Source organism: Sparus aurata, chromosome 23, assembly GCF_900880675.1.
Source record: "Sparus aurata chromosome 23, fSpaAur1.1, whole genome shotgun sequence".
NCBI lineage: Eukaryota > Metazoa > Chordata > Actinopteri > Spariformes > Sparidae > Sparus > Sparus aurata.
Window position 1 is genome coordinate 13,685,956 of NC_044209.1, and position 20,750 is coordinate 13,706,705.

Below are 20,750 nucleotides of genomic sequence, written 5' to 3' on the forward strand. Positions count from 1 at the left end.
GAACAACACAAAAGCTGCATAAAAACCTTGACACAAAAATGCTATTTTCATACTCCGATAAAATTGAATACTCTTTTGAAAAAAAAACAACACTTTTCTCAATGAACAAAGAAGACGCGTGGGATGAAGGAAGTCGTCGGCGTTAGTTCACATGAAGAGTATTTGACTTACTGGGAATGCCGGACACCAGTTTGAGGGGCCTCAGTACTCTGACAGCCCTGAGGGTTCGCAAGTCGAAATCTGAACCCACAGTGGACAGGATCCTAAAGGGAATGAGACAAATCCACAGAAGTGTGCACAGGCAATCAATATTTAAGCAGGTCAAGCTTGTCACTGTCAGTCAGCCTCTCCCTGTTTTCCTCTTTTCTCTCGCAAAAACACACACACACACACTTCAACACAAACCCATGCCAGGTCGTTACAAGCAACTAGGTGAGCACTGTATGTAAATCCTGTAAAAAGCCGGTCTGATCAATAGAGACTGACAAGTGCAGTCGGACGGAGGGGTGTATCGAGACGAGAAAAAGGGATGGGCTGGAGGGAGAGTGTTTTGTATTGGGATGGCAGAGGGACCATAAAATAAAAAAACAAAAACAAAACAAAAAAAACAAAACGGAGAGACGGAGTGATGGGGAGGAGAGGGAAGAAGGGAGGACGAGGAGGGAGGGCAGACGAGAGAGGAGGTTAGAGGGAGCGAGCGCTGGCAGATGGCAAGAATCAGAGATGCTGACTTGCGTATTTTCTGCTTTATTTCCGCCTATTTTTACTCTCAGTTTGAAATGTTTTGGGTCGTAAAAAAAAAAAAAGAAAGAAAATCGCCAGACTGCAGAGCGAATGTGTCTCTGGTGTCTGTTACAGCACCTGCATCGCCACTCATCATCTAAATAGAGACATGTAAACAGCATGTGTGTGTTTGTGTGTGCGTGCATGAGAGGGTTAAGATGTTCCCTTGCGCTGCCAGACTTCCAGTCAGTCCCTTCGTCTGACGCACACTATGAATCATCCTCCTGCTATCTCTCTTCCCCCCCTCACTCTCTCTTTTTTTGGTCTCTCTGACACATTTCCACTTTCCTCCGTTCCACTCAGAGGCCCGGTGACACAGCAGAGCCTTAATCACAGGTTTGAAGTCAGCCTGCTTTGCTTGGAAAAACCCTCAAAATTGACAGGAAGGGAAAAGGAACACCGACCTCAGGATCTATGGGTGAAGGTATGCTCAGCTGTGGCTGTGAACACTGTATTGCATTCCCAGGAAGCCCCCCCAGTGGTAGGTCCACCATCACGAGTGTAGCCCGGGGTCCTTGTAATGACATTGCGTGATATCAAATGCCTCATCAGAGGCTGACTTGTAACCGATAGGTTTCTGGATTTGGTCACGAGGCAGCACTGTACTCCAGCTGTGTGTTTGGCTGAAACATAATGGCAGAAGTGCCCTTGAGCAACTCACTGAATCCAATTTCTGACTCGTGAAAAGAAAAGAAGAGATTCAGATGTATCACCGAAAGTGATAAAGACCCAATAACCATGACGTCGCGACAACAGTCACTTCCAGGTGGTCAATCTCACCATAAGATAAATAGTTGAACACGGTGGTCGACTTGACGTTTCTGCTGTGCTAGTTCGGATTAACCCAAAAACTACCCGCCCGGTGGGACGTCCGCTGCTGGTTTTGGGTAAACCAAAGCTCTCCTTTTCTATAGTCTGTGGCCAAGCAGGTAAATTAGATAGCCAAACTAAGCGTATGTAATAGCTTGATGCAGGGATTGTTAAAAACGCTCACCCCGATATCCCAGAGCTCAAACTTACTTGTTTTGTTTTCTTCCAACTGACAGTCCAAAACCCAAAGACTCATTCATTTTCCCTTCATATATGGCAAAAAAAGGAGAAAATCCCTCCTTTTTATGAAGCTGGAGTCTGAATGTTTGACAAGTTCAGCTACAAGAAAGATTTAAAGGATTAATCGAAATAGTTGGCAATCTGTGTTCCAATTATGCGACCACAGCCTTTTGATTATCATATTCAAATTGTCGGGACATACAGTAAAGCTTAAAGAATGATATTAAGCAGCAGGTTATGCTACTGATAGGTGGCTAAAAGAAATAACCCCATTTCTACCTGTACAGAGCAGGTGTGGCACTGTGTATAGACATGAACAGACACAAACACAAGTGTTTTCATATACACATGAGCCTGTGCTGCGTCTCTGGTGTGCGTCCTTTGGCTGCTGTTGCACATTATTCAGTGTAATCTATTTCTGTGACATGACTATTAATACAGGGCTAACACTGACGATGAAGATGATGATGATGATAACATAGACGACGCTGTCAACGATGATGATGGTAACGTGATGACATTTCACTTTCTGAACAGCATCTGCCGTCACGAACGGTGTCGGGCCGATGAGGCAGTTCCTCATTCACACCATCTCCACGGTTACCGGGCCCTCTCTCATTCATAAGTGTTTCCATGGCAACAGGGACCTTGGCTCATTGATAAAATCTCGGTATCACCTTGGCAACAGGGCCAAGGGAGGAGCCTGATTGATTGTTTTTTTTCTTTCTTTCTTTCTTCCTCCTCGCGTCTCTCTTTAATGTAAATGTACACACAAAACACACAAAAGGGACACACGGGTGACAAAAGCACACACGCTCACGCACACACACACACGGACACAAACATCTGCTCGGCGAATGGGCGCTGGGTGGAGATCAAACGTATTGAGAGGGAATAATTTTATTCACGTATGCACACTGGAAAGTAGGTCATTGGGAATAACCAATGGAAAACATTGTCAGGGACAGAGACGCTGCCTACAGCACATCTTATTCACTCCATCTGAATACGCACACACAGGTGAACACATACAGCCCGCGCTGTATGAACACAAATGATCGAGCAACATCGCTGTTACACAATCTCCCTATTGACCCCTTCCCATGGGACACCAACACATTATACAAACAACCCCCCCCCCCCCCCCCCCCCACAGACACACACACACACACATCCACCACCATCCGCCTGCTGACTTCAGCTAAAACTGGCTAATTATCTCTGTCCACATCACTGACCAAATCGCTTCGTCTCCTCCCCAAACTCCCAACTTATCTCCCCTCGTCTCCTCGCTTTCCTCTATTACCGTGATTCAATTCTTTCTCATTTCATTTATCTGCATAATTATATCATACCCAGCAAAGGTGTAAATGAGATTATTAACATCCCATTATCCCTTCATGTGACATTCCACGCAACACCATGTAAGGTGAAGACACACGTTGCTTCGCATGAAAAGTCCACACAGCAGGATTCAAGGCGAGGACGGAACTGAAGGTAGTACCTCCAGACTGTCCCACACAGTATTTAATTATCTGAGAGTTGTAATCATTTTTCACATTATCCTCAAAAAAAACATTCTAAACTGGGAGACATGCTATTTCAAGAGAGCTCGACAATCCTTCTGAAATGACAAAGGAGAGGAGAGGAGATCATTTTTTAGGTAGAGATAAGTTATTCCTCTTACTGTAATAGATTTAGCAAATTTCAATCTCAGCAGATTACAAGGTCACTGAAAGGCTTCCTTCCTTCCTTCCTTCCTTCACTTCCTCGTGCTATTCATATCTAATCAAAGGAACCTCAACGAGGAGGGGGAACGGAGCGAATATGCCAGCCAAGAAATGGCTGTAAACTAAGGGTAATTGGACTAATAATCAATAGCGGACATAAAAAAACAAAAAAACAACTAGCTTATTCCCAGGGCCAAATCACTCAGGCAATTTACTCCAAGAGATAGGTCAACGCACACACTTGGGCACAGGAACAAGAGTGCACACAAATCCTCCGACATCCAACGAGGTTGTGGAGTGAACAGCTAATCTATTCAGACACGTTAAGTGCCATTTGTGTCGTCCGTCTTTGTATGTGTTGCGCAAGAAAGTGCACCAGGATCGAGCAGGAAATGGAAAGGAATGTTTGAAGTGGAAATGCATGGCTGTGTGTGTGTGTGTGTGTGTGTGTGTGTGTGTGTGTGTGTGTGTGTGTGTGTGTGTGTGTGTGCGAGCATGCACATTTGTCAGTGCGTTTGCAAAGGTTTCGGCCAGAGGTGGGTAGAAAGACCAAGTAGCCTTTCATCTTCAAAGAGCCGCACTGCTAAAAAACACAACCCCCATTCATAGAGAGCACAACAAAGAATGAGCGTGCAGTGTGTGCGTGCGCGTGTGTGTGTGAGAGCGTTAAATGCATTGACTTCAGTCAGTGTACATAATGTATCATGGGAATATACAGTATGTGTGTTGAAAGTGCTGCAGCAGAGCGTCTGTACATCCCGCTGCAGCTTCCGGCTTTATTGCGAAAGGTAACAGCACAGCTGCTCGACGGAGAGATGGGGAGACGGAGACCGAAGGGCGTGTTCAGGGACTCGTGTTTACATCTTGAAACAAATATACTGTTTACTTGAAAAAACATTCTTTGATTAATGCTGCGGCACATCATCATTTTCTCCGTCCATTTCCTCTTTCCTGTTTTCCAGTTTTGCTCTTTGGATCCCTTTGCTTTTCTTTTTTCTTTTTTTAGGACTTAGTATTTGGCTGATACTTAAAACATTTTTCAATCATCGGAATCAAGGCATTTTTTTTGTCCGATTGGCGACAAAATTAATTAACTGTAATTGACAGCGCCAGCTACTTTGGCTCTGATGCAGAGGCCTCTGTGTGTAGTCACCATTCTATGGTTTCACTCAGTGTCTCGCCTGAAACACTATGAGATTGGTTATATCAATGAATCAATGAAGTAGGGATTGATCGATTATAGTGGATATTTGTCATTTTAAAATGACCAGAGTGTGATCAGAGATAAAATAAACTTCTTTAAGAATGTGCTACACTGACTCCGATGACTCATCCTCTCACACAATGTCCCATCTATAAGAATATATGATTGTTTACATAACACAATATATGCTGATATAGTTACTCAATTTTTCAAAGAAATGCATTGGAGAGAAAGACAATATACTCAAGTAAAGGACCTCAAATTGTACTTAAAGGAGAACTTCGGTCGATTTAAACGTGCAGCTTCATTGCTCAAGCTACCCTTGAATTGCCAGTACTGAAGACGCAAACACATTTGGTCCAACCATTACAGAGCTCCGTGAATGGAGATTTAGCATTGACAGCTAACAGCATGGGGTCAGAACTTTACACTGTGTTTTAAGCGTCTTAACATGCTCAACATCTCCACAAAAGTTATGCAACATCAGCAGACACCTTAGCACGCAGCACTGTAGCGTGTATGACTCAAAATGAATAAAAAAGTAGTTAAAACAGTGTGTTTGTGCAAGCAGCTACTTACCTGTTTGTTGACATCGTCTTCTGGTAGCTAGACCAAACTAGTCAATCCGTCGAGCGTGCACTTACTCCCTCACTGGCGGAGACGGAAACGTATTCCAGCATTTTCGTGTTTCTGTTCATAATGTACATGTCCATGTTACAGCCTGTCATGAGCCATGAGCCTTACAATAGCCTGTTAAGCCTGTTAAGTGCACACTCGATGGATATACTAGTTTGGTCTAGTTACCGGAAGACACAGATGTCAACAAACAGGTAAGTAGCTGCTTGCACAAACACATTGTTTTAACTACTTTTTTATTCAGTTTGAGTCATACACACTACAGTGCTGTGTGCTAAGGTGTCTGCTGATGTTGCATAACTTTTGGTGTGAGATGTGGAGCATGTTAAGACGCTTAAAACACAGTGTAAAGTTCTGACCCCATGCTGTTAGCTGTCAATGCTAAATCTCCGTTCACGGAGCTCTGTAATGGTTGGACCAAATGTGTTCGCGTCTTCAGTACAGGCAATTCAAGGGTAGCTTGAGCAATGAAGCTGCATTTTTAAATCGACCGAATTTCTCCTTTAAGAACAGTACTTTACTAAATTGTACTTAGGTTCTTTCCATCACTGGCAGATTTTAACTCTAAGATTTACATTTTTACTGCAAATTAACATCAGTTCCAAATATTGGTTATCAGTCTTGTTGACTTCTAATAAAAATGTCGACCAATCCCATCACTTTCCTCACATCATGCCGCGTTCAATGAGACTGAAACCACTTTTGGTGCCCTTGTTATTTATTGATAACTCTGTCGACTAATTTTGACCGTATGTCCGTTAGAAATCTGCGCTGGTGGAGCTTTGATCGTCCGGCAGGCGGCTCACACCCACCAACAGACCCTGTGATGCTAAAGAGAGAGGGAGGAGCGGAAAGGGAGGACAGGAAGATATAAACCCTCCCTTCCATCCATCGTCCTGAAAAACGTTGGGTTTCAACAACTAAACCAGGAAGTACTTTGCAGTTACGGTATGACAGATGGGTTGTGTTTGCAGAAACAGGCTTTACTCACATGAGGGCATTAAGTGCTCGCATGTTGGATCAAAACCCAGCATTGCTTGCGCCTGTAGGAGGCACTGATGACTCCGCTGCTGTGTCATGCTTGCTCGGAGGGTTTCACTGTCAAAAAAGTAAAGATTTTCCTATTATAAAACACAGAGGGAGGGGGATTATGTGAGACCAGGCATTTAGTGGAAGTTTTAAAGGACAGCCTGGCTTCCGTCTGCTCTCTTGCATCCCGCTACTTCCTGCTGTCTCGCTGACACCCGTCTTCTTACTTCTCTTCTCTCTTACAGTCACTCTGTTGTGGCATGCTGAGATGAGCTTGGCTTCGTGATTGCTCTTATTAAAGCATAAGGACGTACTGCCAGACTCACTCGGTATGTGCGTGTGTTGTGTGTGAGAGAGAGAGAGAGAGAGAGAGAGAGAAAGAGAGAGAGAGAGAAAGAGGAAGAGGAAGAGAGGGGGCCAATCACTATTTTCTCTGGTGCTTTGTCAGCAAAGTGTGCAGGGTTTATATAACCAGTGAAGCTCTCCAAATCGCCACATGCACACACAAACATGCGATGACCTCAACATATTCCTCCGTGCCAGCACTCCCACACAGCCATTTAATTAGACACAGTAGCCTATAGTATCTTAGCCTTCGCGATGTGACTTATCGAGCGTGCGGTTGACACAGTAAAGCCGCACGGCTGCCATCAAAACGCGGTGATTTACGCCAGCGCCTCGCGCTGTTTTAATAGCCGGAATCACTGCCATGTGAAAATTTGCAAAGTTGCAAACAGGAGAGCGTGTTGCGGGGATTTGAAGCAGGAATCAATAACCAATTCTTACGATGAGTTAAAGCCTTAAGATGGGCTGTGGCAAATTTGTTATCACAGGCGTCCCGTACGGATTCTTCCATCACCAGTGCAAACACAAACACATCATCTAAATCATATGGATCTATACGACACAAAGCAACATTTGACAGTCGAATGGATGGATGGATTGACGGACATTTTCTGCAAACCACACATATGGTCCAGTTTGACATGTGTAGCAAACCTGGCATATCACTTTCACATTAAACAGTAATAACCTGATGTTCACATCAGGGGGCGGAGGGAACAGCGGAAGTGTTATCACAGCCAACAGGGCCGTCATATGGCCGACGTTGGAGTCAAGGCAGTGGATGTTTTGAAGCACACCCGGGGGTTTATACAGCCTTCTTGTGGAGACCAAAACCAGCTATGTTTCACGGGAAGTCAGACCGTCTCCATCCGCAATCGCAGCGACCGAAAGAAGTATTTTAAGCCAAACGGCGCAAGCAAAGTGTTGTTTGTGCCTAAACCTAAGCGAAGCGTAAGCACAGTGTTGGCTAACATGTACTCTGGTGATTGGGTTGGCTTTCTCTCATTTTTTAGCACTTCCCTTGGAATCAACAGCCATGCATACTCTTACAGGGGGGCATTTTCTGCTGTTAAAAGTGTCCAAACCACGATTGGAGGCCTATTCCATGTTTGAGTTTTTGTACTGCTAAACCCTATTGGAGATGGGATTCATTCCCATTTATTTTTCTGCACCTTTTTTCCTCTCCTTCCAAGCGTTCCCATTGTCTCTCCATCTCTACTTAGCAGTAAATGTTTCCTGCATCATCTCTTCATACCTTCTATCCAAGGTCTCTTCCCTGTGCGCCCTCCCGTGAGCCACCACCACTACCCCCCCGTCTGTCTCTGTGTATATCGTGGTGACATTTGTTCACTACCCAGGCTTCTGGCTGCCTGCAGTTCTGCTCTGTGATCTGCCTGCTGCCTTACCCAGAATGGGGCCATTCATTAGGGCAAAGGAGCACTGATAGGATACTCGCAAACACACACACACACACACGCTAAACCACATGACAAACCACTTCAGTCTGTCCGGGGAAAAACCACATCTGAATCTGACCCTGCCCTTTTCATAACCGAGCGTTCATGCAGGTTCATCCACTCACCCTGTGAGCACCACCACAAAGTCCATAACGTTCCAACCGTTCCTCAGGTAGGAGTTCTTGTGGAAGGCGAAACCAAGCGCCAGGATCTTTATTCCAGACTCAAAGCAGAAGATCCCGATGAAGTACGGCTCCGTATCATCCTGAGGAGAGAGAGAGGGACAGGGCATGGATGTGAGGGGGAAAGAAAGGGAGACATGGAGGATTGAGAATATTTTCATGAATATGTGTCAACTTGGAAGTGGATTCGAGTGCATCTACTTTTTTATTAGCCATAGCATTGGCATATTTCCTGCATTTTGAAAAATATTGCCTGTATATTCCAATGGTATCTGTAATGTGTGTGTCTGTTTCTAATGTGTCTGACATGATGCTGTTTCCAGGTGAAGAAATCCTTGTTGTAACAGCCCTCTTTTAGCAAAGTGGCTGCATGAATGGCCCACTGAGGTAAAATCAATGAGAAGTCAGAGCCGTCACCTGGAGTGAATCCTGTTTACATACGGCTCACACGCTCACATAGTGTATCGCGTGTGTTGCACTTACCAGACGCTCAGACAGCGGCGTCTTGTCCCCATCAGGCAAATGTTGTTCCAGAGCCAGGACGATGCAGTTGGCAATGATGGTAGCTAGAATCATCCACTCAAATGGAGTGAGGAGGGGCAGTCAAGGAAGAAACACTTGAAACCATTTAAATCCTAAATTAAAAACAATATTTAAAGAATGCAACCTGACATGATAAGTTCTTTCTTGTATCTGAAGTGACTAATCCAAATTTAGCATTTGGCCCTTGAGGTTAGGAGGGGAGTAGTGGACACACAAAACATAATTCACTGGGCTATAAACTTCACTTGACTTTCCATGACAAAAAAGAAAAAAAGAAAAAATCAATCAGAATTAAAAATACTTCCATGACATGCAATATGGTCAACATGTGGCTACCCAAAACTACACAGCGCCCTGTTAGTACTTTTGTGCAAAGCAGACCAGACTTTGATTGCAGACATCAACGAACAGACAGACAGATTCAGTTTAAGCGTCAGTTTTTTTTTTCTTGCACCGGGGAAAAAAAAACAAAACAAAAAAAACACGTCAGCTGCTTCAAATAACAGTTTTATCAACCTTACAACGTCTTTCAGTACCCAATTGAGATGCAAATGTATGTAGCGATGTACCACACAAAAAAATCTAATCAAATCAGAATATTTACTCCCTTGGGGAGTTTCCAGCGTGTTTTCCTTAGCGACTGCGTTGACAAGAATCTGTCAGCAGATACCAGTTCTACCACGTGCCACGATGTCCTGACATGAAAAGCACCCAAAGATGTTAAAAAATGAATATGCCATCAAATAAAAAGGAAAATCTGCACTGAGGGATTAAAGGAGGCAACCAAGTTTTCTGATCGATCCCAATCCCTTGGTTATTTTTAGGTTTACCTGAGGGGGTATGTTTGTATGAAAGATCAGGCTCAAACACTCGCAATAGACTAAGAGACAAAAATTCTCAAACATCCAGGATGATAACGCCACGCTACGCACACATCCAGAACACGGCGGGTGCAAGAGAGTCAGACGGACAGCAGGCCTATAACTCAAATGGAGCGGCTCCTGGCTTCTCACCGTCTTTGCCGCCTGTTAACACAAACACACACACACTGACCCACAAGCAGTCATTATGAGTCGGTTAAATATGCTCCGCTAAGTGTATGTTCTGGTAACACACCACCCACACGGACAAACAAAACAAACACACACACGCGCGTGCGCGCACACACAAACAGACACGGGCTACATTAAAGTGTTACTGTGCGGTAGCTTGCCCAGAGACCGAGTGAGATTCATTGTGACATCACCGTTTGGCTCTATGTACATAACGTCTGAGGGCCGGTTCAGTGACGGAGAGAGAAAGAGAGAGAGAGAAAGGGGGGGTATCTCATTGTACATCTAATTGTGTTTGTCACAATCTCTCTGTCTCTCCCTAGCACACACACACACACACAAACACACACACAAAAACACATACACACTTTGGTGGTGTCTTCTTAAATCAATCCCTCTGTCTCGTTAAGGTCACAAGATGAATAGTTACATTTAAAAGAGAAGAGAAGAGCAGAGAAGAGAAGAGAAGAGAAAAGAAGAGAGCGAGCGAGCGGAGAGAGTGAATGACTGAGAGAGTGCAAATGTGAGAAGGAGACGAGGGAGAGGAAGAGGGGAAGTGATGGAGGAGGGGGAGGATCAAACAGGAAGCTGAGAATAAGGGGGAAAAAGAGGAGTGTGACTTAAGAATACATTTGTTTTATTAAGATTTTTGTAATTTGTCTTTCTCTATTCTATTCTATTCTATTCTATTTTCTTCTATTCAATTCTCTCTCCTCTTCATCACATTTTTCCTACTCACTTGCTTCCTTTGGGAGCAGACATTCCCATGATAGATGGGAGGAGGGGAAAAATTGAAGAAAGGAAGAGGAGGCTATTTATGGAAACATACATCATGTGTGCGAGTGCGAAGCGTGTCTGTTCCGTGTGTGTGCCTGTGTGTGTGTGTGTGTGTGTGTGTGTGTGTGGCCCTTAGTGTGCACCTGTGTGTTTGTATGTAGCTGCGGTAACAATCAGGGGGGAGCTGCTCCGGCCTGGTCCGAACTCACAGTGTGTCTGTGTGTGTGTGTGTCTGTGTGTGTGTGTGTGTCTGTGCGTGTGTGTGTGCGTGCGTGCGTATGCGTGTTGTTTGCGATCACGTGCATCTGTTTGACCTCTCTCACCGGGCACACATAACTACAACACCCAGGGCACTGTTCAATTAGCCCCTGCCCACCCCAATGCAGAGTGTGTGTGGATAAATGTGAGTGTGTGCACATATACACACAAGAGAAGGAGAGAGACTGATATAGAAACACAAAAGGGACAAAGGGACAAATGTGTGTGCGTGTGTGTTCCTCAGATGCTCCCCTTCAGACACACATACATAAAGCTGCAACGATTAATCAACCACTTGTCAAGTGTTAAATTAATCGCCAACTATTTTCAGGGTTTCTGCTAGTGTATTGCATGCCAGGCTCCCCGCTGGGCCTTCGCATTCATGTTAATGAATGTACTTTAAAGATCTTTTTCAACTAAAATGTATTATAGAAGTCGAAAACTCCCGTAAAGGTGCACTGCGTAGTTTGGGGGAAGAAATTCTAATCAGAGGAGGATGACTGAATAAACTGAATACACAAGCTGACCTTAAAGGACAACACCACTTCACACTGTTTCACTGTATTTATATGTGGCAGACTCTGCCACCCTTCTAGCTTCCAACAATGTTCTCTGGACCTTATTTTCCTCTGAGAACACCTTGTTTATTCAGTTATGGACAAAAAGTTTGTTTTATAATCTCATTAATATTGTCAATATTCAAATTCTGGGTCTGAATTTCTTCTCCAAAAACTACACAGTGCCCCTATCAGGGACAACTCAGCATGAAGAGTATGAAGTTAGCTCTGACATTATAGCTTATATAGCTGTCTAAAATGCTCTGTTTTAGCTCCTGTCTCTTTAAAGCCCTCCCTCCTGAATAACCAGTCTCCTCTGATTGGTCAGCTCACACACGCCTGAGCCAGCAGCTAACAACAACAGAGCAGCTGTGCTAAATAATATCCGCACATGTCAAACTAGCTGCTAGACATGCAAACGTGTGACTCTGAGGTAGTTTGATGTCACAAAGTCACGGACTACTGACGAGGCGTTTGTATACTGTGACAGTGGATCGTGGACAAAACAAGATTTGAGGACATGACCCTGTTTTTTGGGAAACACTAACCCTTAGACCAAACAACTAATCGATCAATCGAGAAAATTATCGATAGACTGACAGATTGACAGTTGGAGAGTTGGTTGCGTCCCTAATGTACAAAGTCAGAATATGAATAAGTGACTCACACACTGCCATAAACTTCTCAATAATGAATCTCCTCTTCCTCCGTCCTCACCGACTATAAATAGCGACGTGACGGAGTTAAAAGCAAAGGAAAGAATCGGGGGGTTAGAGAGAGAGAGAAGAGAATACGATGCTCTCCCGCCCTTCATCTTTCTAATGTTTTCTTTGTCCTCAGTCTCTCTCTCTCTCTCTCTCTCTCTCCTGCCTCCCCTGTGTTTCTCGCTCGACCAGTGGTTCTGCATATGCTTGCTTTTTATTATCTGTCTAGGTGTGTGTGTGTGTGTGTGTGTGTGTGTGTGTACACTGTAATGGGGACAGTAGTAGGTCGTAGACGGAGATGTCTGGCCAAGAAAAAAAGGCAGGTGAGGCCCCAAAGTACACCGCTGGAGCCAAATGACGCACGCACGCACACACATAGGTGCACTTCTGCTGGCCTTTTCCTAACCTTGTCCATCAGTGCTCCATCCAGTCTTCACGTCCTCTTCCATCCCACCTTCTTAAAGCCCCCCGCCTGTTTCTTACTGATATATTTCTGCGCTGTTAAGCCTCCTCTCTCCGTCCCCTTTTCCTCCTATACCCCACCGTCCCCTCCTCTACCTTACTCCCCCCAACCCGCCCACCTACCCATTTTCTCCTCCTCTCCGCTCTTTTCCCCCTCCGACTCCTCGGCTCCCTCGCATCTCTCCTCAGTCCACCTTTTCTCTTGCCGAGTCGGCCCCATCAATCATCCTCTATCTCTATCACGCCATCTCCATTCAATAGCGAATGAGATGCCGCATCAGCAAACGCATGAGGACACCGACAGCAAGAGGCGAGAGCGTGAGAGGGGATGAAAAACAAAAAAAAAAGAGAAGAGGATGGATGGGATGGAAATATGTGGAAGCAGAAGAGAGAGGGGGAGAGAAAGAAAGAAAGAAAGAAAGAAAGAAAGAAAGAAAGAAAGAAACTGTCCTGTGGGCACAGACATGATTGAAAAGCGTGAGTGGTGAGGAATGAAAGAGAGAAAGCACACAGCGAGCGAGGAGGAGAGAAGGGCAGAGACGAAGAGCATAGGAGCGCTGAGTGAGGGAGAGAGCGAGAGAATGACAGAGGGGTGTGAGAGTATTGCGGTATTTTCTTCTCCTGAGCGTTGTGTATGTATGCTCTGCCGAAAGTAGGTTAGTGGCAGATCACACACACACACACACACATATATGTAAAGGGAGGGGGGGGATAAAAAGGAAGAGAGTGGGTGGAAGACGATACATCATACTGTCACATACAGTATGTACGGGTGTGTGTGTATACGTGTGAAAGTGACACACGGCACTGTATAAAACACCGCAGCCCTCACACGCTTCCACATATTGACACACTTCATACGTGGACGTGCCATCACACGAGCATATGTACAAGTGTTTTTTAAGATCTCACACGTGTCTCACAGTCGTGAGTCTTTAAATCTGCTTTTCTCTTTAGGCATCAGAGCAACAGAGCGGCCCCGTCAAAATGTCCGCCCCTGCCCTCTCTACAGTACACCCACCCCCCCAACCGGCAATATTGCAAAATTCAAGCACACATACTTCATACATATACACATGAACTGACACTAGACTTCACTTCACCAACTGCACTTGTCTGCCAATGAGAGTCCAGACCAGCTGCTCCCCTTTGGGAAGGTGCCAACCTCCCATTTGAAAAAAAAAAAACACGCATGATAGTGTGGGCCTCCTCTGACACACGCTGTCTGCTCACTTTATTTATTCTTATTTCTTTACTGTCATACATTACACATTGGGAATATCTGCTGAGGGTTAAAAGGCAAAAAATAATAGTGCAGATTTCCTTCTTATCGTCCGTGGTTTATAATGTTATCATCAGAGTGACAAGTTAGAGCTGCTAACTCTAACTATTGGTCAGTTGAAAGAAAAACTGCAAAGTGATTTCATAACAGTTTAATCGTTTATAGTTTATTCTTTAGGCAAAGAGGTCAAAATGTTGCTGGTTCCAACTCCTTAAATTTAAGGATCTTCTGATTTACTTTGTCATTTATGACATTAAGTAAGGATTTTCTTTGTTGGTTGGAAAAAAAAAAGAAGCAATTTGAAGACGTCACACTCGTCCATGGGAAATTCTGATGAGTATTTTAAAAATATTTTACATTCCAAATGATCAAAAACATTTGCAGAAAATAATCAGTGGTCGCAGCCCTAATTTATTTGTGTCTAGGTACTGTACACATGGCAGATATCAAACTGCCAAAGGCTATTCATATAAGAGCATCATGTGAGAAAGTTTGTTTTAAACTCATGATCAACTACCCATCTATTAAAACAATTGAAGCCGTCACCAAGAAGGACACTCCAACTCTGTCAATAAAGAATTGCAGGGCTTGAGATTATGTAGACTAAAAGATTCATCTTGAAAACAACCAACAGATTATTGGATAATGAAAAAAACACTATGGAGTCACGAGTACAAGTATCACCTACTAGTTTTTATTTTGTTTGTTTGTTACTTGCCTTTGTTCTTTCTTTGTCTCAGTTCGTGTGCGTTAAGAACGTTACAATTTCAGAGCCAGACTGATGATCGGTTGGCTGACATTGGCCATCACAGATTTGTGGGTATATATGTTATAATATACTTTGTGCACGTTGTCTGATATCTGCCAATATGAAACCTTTATTTTTTTTTCCCGGGACGTACTGAGGTAAAAGTCTGCTTTAGGCAATTTCTTTAATCAATTGTCAGATTCCTTAACAATCGGTTTGTCATTAATTAATTATTCATTAAGCACGTTTTTCTCCATTAGTAAACTGGCATGATCTATGATCAATGCAAAAACACAGTAGGCTGACACCAAGTTACTTGACTGATAAACTAAATAACACAAAATAATGACAACTGGCCCGACAAAATCCAAATGACATATTACTTGTTCTTTAAATAAAAGGTACTATTTGATGTATTTAAACCCATGTGTGATTGTCTATTGTCAATTATTGACTAGTCATTAACATTCCTATCGCAGACATATGGGCGGTGTTGTATATGCTGTCTAATGTGCCAATATGAAACCTTTTTTTCCCCCAGAGCATAATGCAGTAAAAGCATGCTTAGGGTTGTTTGTAATTATTAAATTCACAGTGAAGTTTATTGCTGTCACTGAGCTGATCAGTAGATAAATATCTATAGTATGTCGGTGTTACGTGTTGTTTTAAAGGGCAAAAAGAAAACGGTTATAAAAGTTGAACACATAACTTCCCTGTCAGCTGTTTTATATGCCTCGTTCCCTCTCTCGCTCTCTCTCTCTCTCTCTCTCTCTCTCTTTGTCCTGTTACATTATGCAGCAGAGCGCTGACCGAACAGCTCGAATGATTACTTCATTTGCTTGTCACTTTTCCCTCAGAAGCGCTGATTTGATAAAAATGAATGGGATTAAGCACTGTGGCTGAAACCTATCTAATTATTCTGATAATCAGCGGCCCTAGAAGATAAGCGACAGGGTTGAAACGCTTCACTTTACTCCTGCGTTATGTATTTCAAATGGGATCCCAAAAAGTGTCTCTTTGCATATTGAAATACTGCTTTGAAATTACTGAGTGATGTCCTAAATACTCCATGTGGTGTTTACACTCTTGGTAGTAATAATAAGACATGTTCACATACATTCTCCCTTGAGAACACTCCTTCCACAGTGGTGTGTTGGGAATAATCCACCAGAAAACACAAACAGATGATATTTAGCCGAAGCCAAGACTCGACTTGTGATCAGAAAAACGCCGCCTGACGTGACACCGGAACCAAAAACGCACGTCCATGCCTCTCAGTGCTACGAAACATTTACCCATTCTACATCTATCCCACTTTTGGCACCATGTTTGACCGCTTTGCCAAACAAATGGGAGTGCCCGAAGGCCAGTTTAGCCCTGCTTGGCCTCTCTCAGACTGATTTAGCATCAATCAGGCTGTGTATCATCCTCACAGACGCCCACTTCTCCTGCCTGTTTATCCCGCACGGCATATGTTGAGTCTCTATCTCACCCCTGCCACTGCCTCACCCTCACCACCCACATATAGCCGAGTTGACACTTTGCACAAGATGCTGACAGTGGTGTGTGTGTGTGTGTGTGTGTGTGTGTGTGTGTGTAGAATATCCGTGTAGCGTGTGACTGTGTTTTTTTTTTTTTCTTCTTTTTTTTCTTCTTTTTCCACATTTGCCATCTCTTCAGGGAGGCAGTACAGGTGTGTTTGTACGAACGCATGTTTGTACACGTAACAGAAACCAGCTGATTTCACCGCGTGATGGCTTTTCACTGCCAATGTGTGTATACTTTTTGTGTGTGTGTGTGTGTGTGCGTGTGTGAGTGCGTGCCAGCACAGCCCGCAGGTGGAGTGCAGGTTTCCAGCAGAGTTTGTCTAGTAACAGCCGCAGCACATGACTAAAGAACACAGGCCCGAAAAAAAAAAATCAATCCATCACAAAACTCTCTCGCTCTCTCTCTCTCTCTCTCTCTCTCTCTCTCTCTCTTTCTTTTTTATTATTCTCTCCGTCCACGTAGTCCGAATCCCCAAAATAGCTCTGCTCCACGTCAATGCAACCCCTCCACACATGCACACCAGCACGCACGCATTCTCAAAGACACACACTTTACACAAACACACGCACACACACTCTTTCAAACTAGCCTGCAACTGAAACTGAATAATTCAACAGAGCCAGAACGCACAGCTAAGAGAAAGGGGAATGAGAGAAATGCAGAGGGAAAGGCGAGAGAGGAACAAAGGCAACAGCAGAGGAGATAAATGTGATCTTCGATTCGACGTGCATATAAGTGCGCACGGTTAACGTGGGTAAGGGGACGCGCTACGTCAAGATTCCGGCAGCTCAGAAATCCAGGATGTTTATCTGCGCAAGTGAACTACAGCTGCAAAAATGATTCGATTAATCGATAAAGTCAACAAGGACAAAATCTCTCCCCCCCCCCCCCCCCCCACACACGTGTACGTCACCATATGTATGTGCAGCGGTAATCGCTAATAGGACATATATTACAGCAATTAAGATGGATTAGGACCGCCTCTTTATGGAGTTCTCTGTCCTGGTTGGATGCATTAAAAGATTTGGGTTACTTACCAAACAGGGATTACTGTTGGAGTATAGAGCCATTTGAACAATCACTTCAGTACAAATATATCACTTACAGCAGTTTTGATAGTGGAAATAATCAGCATGTTTACCGATAACGAAAACATCAGCGTTTTGGAGCACTTACATGTCAGATCTTTTGATAGGTTCTATAGAGTATTCGCCCACCTATATTGATTCATGGTGCTGGAACACTTGCCTGCCTCTTTTTCTGTACTTTTAGGGGCTTGGTAATATGGCCTCAGAATAATATCACAATTCACATTATATTACACAATTTATCATATATTTTAAAACCAGGAAAAGACAACAATGGTGACATATCACGATATAACAGTATCCAAAATCAAAGTAAATATATTGTCTCATATATATCGGTCAGCCCTATGTTCTATTTGTAAAAACATGATGATACGTCTTTAATGTCTCCAAGTTCCAAATGTTTGAAGCCAGAGCAAAGACTTTAAATGGCACTGCCTTGTCCAAAATGATGTAAGACATGTATGATTAAGACGGCTAAATCAACTGTAAAACATATGCACATGTGCTGTGACAGGAGTGGCGGCAGCTATTGATACCAATATATCTATTGAAATTTATGCCCCAGCTGCTACGTGGCTGCATGTTTCCATATTGATTTTGCTTCCATTTCTCAATTGCCATATATGTTACAAGGGCACCCGTCTGCAGTATATCAAAAAAACAGTGAGCGTGGTGCATTTATCAGATTTAAGGGGATCAATGTACAATCTGGGAACAGTGTAGCTTGTCATTTTCAGCTGTTGTTGGTGAGTCATTCGCCAGGACTGCGTCGAGCACATTTAGATGAGTTAATAAACGGGTTTTGTCTTAAAGGAGACATATTATGCTCATTTATCAGGTTCATACTCGTACTTAAGGTTACTAATAGAACAGATTTACACGGTCAGTTAAAACGAATCGGTAGTTTTTTTCATACTGTCTGAAACGCTCCATTGTGGCTCCTGTCTCTTTAAGGCTCCTCCTCCCAAACACCCAGTCTGCTCTGATGGGTCAACTCACAAACGCCTGAGCCAGCACCGCTACCTGTGTCTCCTGTCGGCTCAATTTTTTTAACGCTATGCATTAATTATGCGATTGTGTGACATGGTGATGTACCGCAACGTATAGAAATCACAGAACTAAAGGCAGGGCTACTGACGAGGCGACTGGAGCTCGCGTTGGCGTGGACCTCGGGCTTTCTAACATTTAAAGACCTTTTACATGCACGAGAACCTACAACACACTGACGAAAAGGGGGGAAATAAACACATGATAAGACAATATAAAATATATTTCAGTTAATAAATTTGTTTAAATGTTGCGGTCCGATTGCTCGTTATATTTTGTAAAAAAAAAAAAAAAAGAAAAAAGAAAGAAAATGGCAGATCTGACTGGTAGATGCCTCTATTCAGTTCATCGGCGGAGCTCTTCACGTTGTGTAACACTTGTCATCACTTTCTGTGCCATTTTGAAATGCTGTTAATAAAATATAAATTCAGCCTGCAAACAGGAAGAATGACAGAGACAGACAGGGAGAGAGAGAGAAAGAGAGAGAAAGGGGAAATGTAGATTCCTCCAGTGACCTCAGTGTTCCTCCACCTCTGTGTAAGAACACTGTGGGAGGACAGACAGATATATTTCAGCACACACACACACGCGCACACACCCCAGACAAGGTAAAACAACAATGCTCTCCTGCCCATGATCATTATCACAATGATGAGATGTTGCTGTGTAATGGATGGTGGGTATGTCAAGTCCTTTTCCCTTTTAACCCTTTTGAATACTGCCTTAACTCTGGAAATATGTTTCGAGAGACAACAGGACGGATGAAAAACACATGCAGCACGTAATGAGAAAAACAAAATGGATTTGTGAAAGTGTGAAGGAAAAACAATCTAAATAGATTAGGCTTTCTTATTAGCTTGGTTTTGCTTCTAGTTCCGTGTGCATGTGTGTGTGTGTGTGTGTGTGTGTGTGTGTGTGTGTGTGTGTGTACGTGCATCGAGTCTGCCTGTAGGGACTCAGGATACAGATCAATTCACACATTTATTACCAGACAGTCAAAGGTATGAGGCAGGCAGATTGAGCCCAGAGGGTGCACACACACACATGCACGCACACACACACACGCACACGCACACACACAACGAGCAGGAATCATAGCGCACATGCAGACAAACACACTCCCCATTCACTTCTTATTGCCAACAATTATGAGCAAACTAAACAAGACTTGCAGCTGTCAGGATGTTCTGCAAAACATCCCCACAACTTCAAACAAACGCTTTGAATTTGCATCACAAAAAAAGGCAAAAGCGGCCAATTAGAGGACAAGACGCGGCGGAGGGGAGCGAGCAGAAACGGCAGCGGCGAGGGGGGGGGGGGGGGGGGGGGAGGGAGGGAGCGAGCGAGGAAGGAAAAAGAAAAGAGAGTGATGGATAGGATTTGAGTGAAAGAGAAAAAGTACAGGTAGCGAAACGTGAGAGGAGACGGCGAAGCTTCACTTCCCATCAATCAGAGAAGGGAGTTAAAAAGAGAGAGGGAGGGGAGGGGAGGGAAAGGGCAGGGGAAAGACAAAAAAACGGCGTGTCGGTGTTTAGGCGGGGTCGGGTGGTGTAAGACACATCTGTAGAGTCAGATTACTGGGAGGTCGCCTCCTATTTGTAAACAAGAAACTAGTCTTCACGTGGTGAACCTTCACATTTCAGAGGGAGGACTCCGTTGAGATCAGGGCTCTGATTCAGGGGTTAGGGATGTGCTGTTGTGGTTGGGTAAGTAAGTCGCTGAGGAATAATTGTATTATTTTGTCTAAGTGTAAGGGATGTTGCTAATGACTAATATCCCTGACGATTACACGAGAGACGGTCCGACACCGTTGAGCTGAATGCTACTAACCCCGTATGGAGGCTATGTTAGGGATTGAGCCCGACCGATACTTGATCGCTTGCCGCTGATGCCAATACCAATATCAGGAAGAAGAACAATTCTGATATCAATATATCAGCCGATATATGCAGTGCTTTGCCGATGATCCCTCAAATGATATCAAACAGAGACAGGCTATTTTACCGTTTAGCAGTAAACTATATGGTCTAAAATAACATCAGCACAACAAAACTCATACAATTACAGGTGAATGGAATAATTATAATTTTATATTTTAGGAATAAAATAAGTTAACAGTAAGCGTAACCAGCATTTTTGGTGCCAGTTACGAGGGCAGCAACATTCAATCGACTAGCCGTCTGATCCGGCTGCAGTGTAGCTGGCAGCGGTTTGTCTCTCCACCGCTTTGTGTTAAATGATTTATATGCAGACGGGCAGTTTGAT

General features: G+C 43.8%; 1 protein-coding gene across 33 annotated transcripts in view; it reads right to left on the bottom strand.

The window, feature by feature from the left end:
• LOC115575189 (voltage-dependent P/Q-type calcium channel subunit alpha-1A-like) overlaps nt 1-20,750 on the bottom strand; it is an 87,347-nt gene that overhangs the window by 57,115 nt on the left and 9,482 nt on the right. For all 33 annotated transcript variants that reach the window (XM_030407050.1, XM_030407047.1, XM_030407049.1 and 30 more), the window contains exons 2-4: nt 8,900-9,005; nt 8,360-8,499; nt 172-263 (exon numbers count right to left, since the gene is read on the bottom strand). In XM_030407050.1, coding sequence (XP_030262910.1) covers nt 172-263; nt 8,360-8,499; nt 8,900-9,005 — 338 coding nt within the window. The remainder of the gene's footprint in view (nt 1-171; nt 264-8,359; nt 8,500-8,899; nt 9,006-20,750) is intronic.